Source organism: Syngnathus scovelli, chromosome 6 (genome assembly GCF_024217435.2).
Source record: "Syngnathus scovelli strain Florida chromosome 6, RoL_Ssco_1.2, whole genome shotgun sequence".
In the NCBI taxonomy this organism is placed as follows: domain Eukaryota; kingdom Metazoa; phylum Chordata; class Actinopteri; order Syngnathiformes; family Syngnathidae; genus Syngnathus; species Syngnathus scovelli.
Genome location: NC_090852.1, coordinates 11,242,365 through 11,250,523, shown reverse-complemented (window position 1 = coordinate 11,250,523; position 8,159 = coordinate 11,242,365). Strand labels below are relative to the sequence as shown.

Sequence of the window (8,159 nt, the reverse complement as noted above, 5' to 3'; positions counted from 1 at the left end):
ACAGCAGCAACCAATCCAACCACCACGAGCCCCATTGCTACTGCAACAATAACAAGCTCAGAAGTGCCGGATTGTTTTCCTGACAAAATCAATTTGTTTTCCTGTTTGAAGATACATCGAGGTGTTTCATACCAGTATTGTCCATCGCCATAGTCAATGTTTTCGTCATCATATTCATCTATGTAATCATAGGCCATAGAGTTCGTTTCGCCTAATGCAACACACCAGTAAAAAATTCCATCTGTCACACGAACATTAGACAGCTTCAGTGAAAATTTGCCTTCTGACAGAGACATCCTGCCTCTCAGATCTTCCGGGACTTCTATAGTCTTGTCATTGGAGTCGAGTATCAGCTTATGGTCACCTGCTGAGTCTTGGCGGAACCAGAGCACCCTCTTGGGATCCTCTTGGTCAACTTCACATTCCAGCAAGATGTTAGTACCTTCAGTACACAGTTTTTCTTTGGCTTGCCTTTGAGGACAAAGAGATAGCGAGTACTGCAGGTCAAGTGTAGCTGCGACGCATGAATACTCGCCGCTGTGCTGGTGTGAAACGATGGGAATCACCAGTGAGTAGTCTTTCAATTTATCTGATATGTACATTTGATTGCTCCTCACGCCGCTAACGTTTATGTTCCCCAGTGGTGTCTCCCATAACTGGCTGCTACTTTCAAAGGGGCACGTCAGTTCCACTTTGTCCCCCACTGAGGCAAAGATTGTTCTCCTCTCACTGTGGACAGGTTGGTACATATTCTGAAAATTGCGACATTGAGTTCCATCGCTCACCACGCAGTAAAATTGCTGTTTTTCCTTCATCAAGGTCTTGTCCAGGAGGAGCAATGTCCCATTGTCTCTGACCGTCACAGTATCCCGCAGCTCACTCACCAGTGGGTCTAGTGACATACTTGTGTCTAAGAAGAGCTGGAGTCTGTACGGATGCTGTATGTCATAATACCAGCGCACAGACATTCCCTCCGTGACTCTGGAAGTACCGTTGCACAGCAGCTCAGTCTGGCCACCTCTTTCATCCGCGATGACCTTTTCAGCTTCAATCTCATCATCACAGACGACCAGCAGCTGGAAGTGGTGGCTGACCCGCGTTCGGTTCTCCCAGCACTCCCTTCTATAAATCCCAGAGTCCAAGTGCGTGAGCTGACGGATCTGCAGTCCGAGCAGGTTATGATGATCGTTGATGTGGATGCGACCCCGGAGGTGAGCAGGAGGGGCGAAGGGCTCACTGTCATCTGAAGAGTTGGCAAGCAGCTGGTCTCCTTCCGGACCACGTCTATAAACGACGATATAGTCTACTCCAAAACAATAGCCCAACTCAACGGTGGCGCCGACTGCTCTGATCGTAGGTTCTGACTCCTCACTGTTCCCCTGATGAAGCAGGAACAAAAGTGAAATTTGGAGAAAAACGAAGAGACCCATGTTGCTTCACAAGCGGTGCTTGTCACAGACTGAGATTTGTAGCGTCACGCAGTCTCTTATCAAGCATTCATCTCAAGTTGTCACTTTAGTCCCGCCTATGGGGAAAATATCCATTTCCTCCTATTCAGCATTCTTGCCAACTTACCGGTGCACAAATACTAATGATGTAATGCAGGAAGAAAAGCACAAACTAAAACACATACACGCACGCTCACAAACACACTTTAAAATTATTTACCAAGAACGTCTGAAACAACCAGCTTCTAATTGATTTCCATTCAAAATGTTCCAGGCCATGAAATAAATACAGTACAAGAATATCAGCTGTGTTGGATGACAAAATAATAAATACATTTTACAGTCAAGTACATATTGACAAGTCAAGTCATGCGCAATTTAGCAGAATGAAGAAGCAATGTCTCCTTTCATTAAGTGCAACCTTAAAGAACAGGTTCAACCCAACTTTGGGGAGTGTTTCCTACTGTCAAACAACTCAGAGATTCTTTCATGTTGAGACAGTGACACATTTGTTCCATGTTGTTCATGTTGTGACAAATAACTTCAGACAGTACTTAAAACTATTTGTGATAGTCAACACAAGGGTTGACAACTGTAATCAGAGGATGTAAAGGGGATCTGTTTTTTTTTTTTGTGCAAAACAAATTCTATTTTAGAGCACTGTAGTTCAGGGCAGCGCAGTCCCCTTGTGGTTTCCTTGTTTGCCTCACAGTTGAAAGATTTTGAGTTTGAGCTCAATTAAGTGTCTTGTCACTTAAGGCTTTCTCGAGGGTTAAAAACATGCAGTTATTGGTAAATTGAAAACTCTAAATTGCCCTTTGGAATGAGCATGAGCGGTTTCTATATGTGCCCTCTGACTGACTGGAAAACAGCTCAGGGTGTACCTTTGCCATCAGCTACAACTCATATGCAACTCTAATGAGGACCAGTGGTATAGAAAATAGATGAATGGATTTAATATTTCTATAGTGTTGCTTGTGTGTAAAGCGATTGTACCTAGCAGAGCAAGAGAAGAAATTCAGAAGTGAAGGGTAGATTGTGATTACATGACTTGCTGAGAGCCTGCACACAGGCAACGAATCTGTTGACAGATTGACTGCAAATGGGACCAGAGAGAATAACACTGTTTACAGGCCCTCATATTGCTTCATACCTCTAAGAAAGTTGTTTCCCTTGATTAAATTGTACAAATCAACTATACTGAACATCTTACATTTTATTGAACTGGCATATTCGTGCAGCCAACTCAGACCTCTCAAGATATTAAGCATTAAAACAAAACACAGAAGTACTGACCTGTTTTCCTTCCAGGTAGTTCATCTGTTTACTTGAACATAATGAAGTCAACCTCCCACTCAGCAGCAGTTCCCATGCTGCTAAGGGAACAGCTTGCAAAGCTGGTGATCAACCATCATGATCAAGCACCAACTGTGAGAAAACGCTACATGTGCTCCCACCAATTCAACTCCGGGCTGATTACCCAGAGTGTATTCATGGACACTCATGCTTCAGACGCACTAACTGCTCTTTGAGACATATACATTTTTGCCAACATTCTTTTTAGTAGAACAATACTGGTTACATAGCGGCTTCAATAAAAAAATGTGAAGTTGAGGAAGAAGAACCACAGCTATAGCAATGAGAGCAACAACAGCAATTAAAAAATAGAAATAATCATCAAATAAATCTGAACACTTAGTAATGAAAAATCACTGATAAAATCCATCCGTCCCTCCGTCTGTCCCTCCATCCGTCCTTCTGTCCCTCCGTCTGTTTTCAGTTCATCCATCAATCCATGCATCTAAAACAGGGGTGCCAAACTCATTATCAGTCATAGTTTCCTTCGGATGGCCATTAAGACTTTCAATGCCTTATATTACACACAGTATAGGTTACACAACAAACTGATGAATAACTGGTTTTGAAATCAGAGACCAGTACAAACTGTTCAAATATTTTAAAAAGATGGATGTAATACAATTTGATAGCAATATTTCAGTATGATGTGGTTGGCCGTATCTGGCCCCTGGGCCTTGAGTTTGATACTTATGATCTAAAAGGTACTGTGATGCCCCTATTACAATATTTATTAGCATTATTGATGATGTTAAAGTCAAACCTTTATAAATAAATGTAAATAGTTATTATTATTATTATTATTATTATTATTATTATTATTATTATTATTATTATTATTATTATTATTATTATTATTATTATTATTATTATTATAGTACTAGTAGTCGTGTTATAGAACTGGAGTGGTCGTACGCCAATCTAGCCGCTGATCTTGTAGCAGCCTGTAGTTGTCGCTGTTCCATATGAAAGAGAATAGAATGAGGAATTACGCGTGGGAAAAGAAGTCAGAACGTCACATCCGCGTACCACAGCCGAAGGTAATGTTTGCTTTACCCACTGTCGTATTTACATAATTTTACATTGGTAGTTATCACATTTGCACTGGCAATTGCAGCATTTTCTGTTGTGCTTATGCTTCTCGCTCCAAGCTACGTTTGCTAACAAAATCTTTCGTTGTGATCTGACGTGTCAGATTTTTTTGGGGGGATAAATGTCGTTTGTGCAAATACTAAAATTTAAATAACAAAGGTCAAATCAAACGGGGCACGGCGGTTCGCCGGTTCGCCCTTCAAAAATATCTTTCAACAACAATTTTGAATCTCGCCTTGTTAATATGTGACACACCAAAACATCCTGACGAAAAGCTACACAATGTTCTAATGAGGCTCACACTTAATATAAATCTATTACTGCTTTAAAAATGCACTTGTCAACAGTACACATTTTCCTGCATGTAGAAAATCCCAACAAATTAGAAAAGGGAGATTTACAAATGGCATAAATAAATCGATAAGTACAGGTTAAAAATGCAAAGTTTAGGTTAATGAAATTAAAATCACTTTTGAAACGTGTATACTGAAAAGAATTATTCACATCAGAATACTTAATAAGTTAAGGTAGTGAGAATGAATTATATGGATTTTACAAACAAATCCTAAAATTCAAACAAAAATATAATGCACGAAATTTCAATATTTATAAGACAACCATACAGTTTCAAACATGGTCAGATAGATCTTTTTTTTTGTTTTTTAAATTGTAGATTCAAACAGTGGGTGTGATTTGATTGTCTTGTAAAAGTTTCAGTGTTACAGTCAACTTAGTGCCTTTTGTTGTGTGATTTGAAGGTTGTTCTGGCATGCATTCATGCAGTTACCTGGTCGAATAATTGCAATGTATAATTTAAACGTGTTGAATATTCTGTGGCATTTCATCGTTATTGAATAAACAAGTTGTGTTTATATTCAATTTGAGCGATATATTTTATTTTTCAACAGATGTCTTATATCCATAGGATGATGTAATTTTTACTAAGGGGTCACAAAGGTGTTATTAGCATCTTGCTTATGTTTCCTCTACTTCTTCATAGGTGATCAGGACACGGCGTTGATTTCAGCAATGTTGCGCCTCATCACCGCATCATTGTGCCTTCAATGTCACCGTGTGACATTTTTACCTTCAAGCTTCAGACCATGTGTGACCTTCAGCTCAGCAGAGAACCAACAGACTGTGGAGGCTCTGTATGATCTCTCTGTTGACATCCAAAAGGTGAGAAAGCTTAAAAGCTGGGTCTTGCATCAGAATCCCGCATACACAAAGGAGGTTGCAGATTTATTAAAGGGCCTGGGTGCCTCAGGGAGCATCATTTCTCAAATCTTAACGGTTTACCCGGAGGCTGTTCTCTGCAATCCAGACCAAACACTTGCACAGAAAGAGCTCTGGACGTCAGTGTGTCCCAACCAGAAAGAACTGGTTCGTATCATAGAAAAATTCCCCGCCTCCTTTTTCACCTCCTCAAGTCACCATGACAACCAGCGCAACAACATCACTTATCTTCAGAGCTTAAACCTCAACAAGCGCATGATCACCAAGCTCATGGCCAGTGCCCCGCAGAGCTTCAGCCGTCCAGTGGAGCAGAACAAGGACATGGTTCGCACCCTCCAACAGACCTACCGGGATCTGGGAGGAGATGAGGCCAACATGAAGATCTGGCTTCAGAAGCTGCTGAGCCAGAACCCCTTTGTGCTCCTCAAACCGCCTGAAGTGTTGAGGCAGAACATGCTCTTCCTGCAAGACAGAGGTTTCAGCACAGCAGAGCTCCTCTACCTCCTCTCTAAATTGAAGGGCTTTGTTATCGAGCTGAACCCGGACAGCATGCACCGCACCCTGAACTACTCCCAGGACATCTTGGGCTGCTCCGAGACAGAACTGCGAGACATTATTGTCAGCTGTCCGGCGTTACTTTACTATCCTGAAGATACCCTGGCTGAGCGCTTCCAGGGGCTCCTCCGGGCCGGAATTAGCATGCATCAAATTATTCGAACGCCGACTGTGCTGGAACTGACAACACAAATAGTTAATTATCGCATCCAGAGATTGAAGTCACGTGGTTATGACGTCAGGACTGCTAGTCTGGACGTTCTTAATGGAACTAAGAAGGATTTTGAGGTGAGCTTCGGGAAACTACAGCTATGCAGTGCGAGACCACTTTTTAACCCTGTTGCTCCTTTAAAAGGAGATGACTGATGCACATTTAACGGACACTAAAAAAAAACATGAGTTAAACTTGAAATGAATTAAACTTTGAATGCCAACATGTTCTCATCAAACTAGTTGTCTATGTGCCTTTATTTATACATTTAATCATTACGGACAGACTACCACCACACAATGTAAGCTTGATAACCTTTAAGATTAAAAGAACAAATTAAATAGGATTGTGAAATGTGGAAAACAAGTGGACATAAATATTGGGACACACCCGGAGTAAAGAAAAAGGTTCTGTGTGTAATTTGTTTTTGGTTCATCACAACGGTGTTTAATAGGCTGGCGATCAGGATGATTTTCACACCAGTCATCCAAGCATATCTTGTTTTGTGCCCTGTAGACAAAAAGGAGGCTGTAGAAGAAACGATAGTCTGCATTTTGACTGCCAATGTCCTCTTCAGCAAGCTCTATCGAGCATTAGTTCAGGGCCGCAGTCACTGTATGCATTGCATGGAATGCCAATTGAATGTCTCCATGAGACATTCAAATAATTGCAATTGATTAAAAAAAACCTTGTTTGGATAAAGATAATGGACTCACTTAAGTAACTTATCAAAGTGAATCTGTACTTTTTTTTTCGTCAGTCGCTGTATACATTCCATGGAGTGTAATGCCAATTGAATGTCTCCATGAGACATTCAAATAAGTGCGATTGAGAAAAAAGGCCTTGGTTGGATAATTATAATGGTCTCACTTTAGTAACTTATCAAAGTGTGAATCTATACTTTTTTCCTCATGCAATATAGCCAAGTACATTTTTCATGGTGCTTCAAACCGTTGTGATCTTTGGGGATTGGTGACTTTGTTTGCAGGAGAAAATTTACATTAAAAAACAAAACAGCAACAACCCTCTTGTGTGGGATCAGATGGTGTATGTTTAATAACATTTTTGTTCAAACACTGCAGCTGCCCAAATGGAAAAAGAATTGAAACTAATCCCCATATCACATTAAACTTGCACCCCTGAGTAATGTGTTTGTCAAATGTATGGTTGAGTTTACAGGAAATCAAATCATTTTATTTGCAACCTGTGCAAATGTCTCATTTTATCACAATGTTGTTGGTGGAACAGCTCTCAGACACTTTTATAGTTATTTTTCAGATGGGGACACTTAATTATGACACCAGTTCACCTGGAAAATGTTCTGTCATTATCATTTTGAACCAGAGCAGTGCTCTTAATTTGAGTTGGAAATGATTTTGTGTCACCTTCATCCAGTGAGTTGTTTCGAATGTGTTTTGCAAAATGGACTGTAACTACTTGAATTCACTTAAAAGGACTCAAGCCCATATGGTTTTGCTTTTGAGTTAGGAAAATATGCATTCTTTCTTAGTAAACAAGTGGGACAGCCTTTGTTATATTTTGAAGCTGTCCTGTTCTTTTTATAACCAGCCAACTCCCCTAAAATATGCATCCTAGCACTTTTGTTTCCCAGCTTATGAATCAAGAAAGAAAGCAATGACTAGAATGTCCAGACGGAAACATAAAGTCGACATTAACAACTTCCACTTCCCATCTGCTGCCGTCGTCATCACTCAGCATGACTGTGTACTCATGGTGATAGCCGCTGGGCAAGTGAGTGCATCTGCTGATAATGCATGTGAGCTCAGCAGATGGATTCTCGAATAGGGATCATATTGAGACCATTCACAACAGCAAAGCCCCAAGGGGGCCTGAGTGATGTTTCACGTACACTCATCATCTGACTAATTCTACACATTCTTTAGTTTTGGTCGAAGCCATTGTTGTGCACCCGGGGCAAGTAATGAGTTGTTCTCCTTAGCACATTTTGGAGCTGCCAATGGAGCCCCATGACAAAGACTCTATAAAGGCAAAGCCAGCTGGGTTCACTTGTCCTTTGCTGACTGCCCGTTGATGGCAAAGTCGAGCCAGAGAGGTTAATAAGGATGAGCATAAATTGTCCTTTTTCATTTCCAACATGGCACAGGTTGATATTAGTCGCGCGGAACTTATCGCCTTTATGGAGCATATCTCAGCAGAAACAAGATGACATCTGCAATTAAAAGCAATGAATTTTAGCTGAAGTGGGACAGTGCATGGAATGTGGTAATAAATACACCATA

The 8,159-nt window shown here is 40.7% G+C and overlaps 1 protein-coding gene across 1 annotated transcript; it reads left to right on the top strand.

Moving 5' to 3' along the window:
• Positions 1 to 3,737: 3,737 nt before the first annotated feature.
• Positions 3,738 to 6,136, top strand: mterf2 (mitochondrial transcription termination factor 2). The gene is made up of 2 exons (XM_049721978.1): positions 3,738 to 3,844; positions 4,897 to 6,136. Exon 2 carries the CDS (start codon positions 4,926 to 4,928, stop codon positions 6,051 to 6,053), a length of 1,128 nt encoding a protein of 375 aa, XP_049577935.1. The 5' UTR covers positions 3,738 to 3,844; positions 4,897 to 4,925; the 3' UTR covers positions 6,054 to 6,136.
• Positions 6,137 to 8,159: the final 2,023 nt, after the last annotated feature.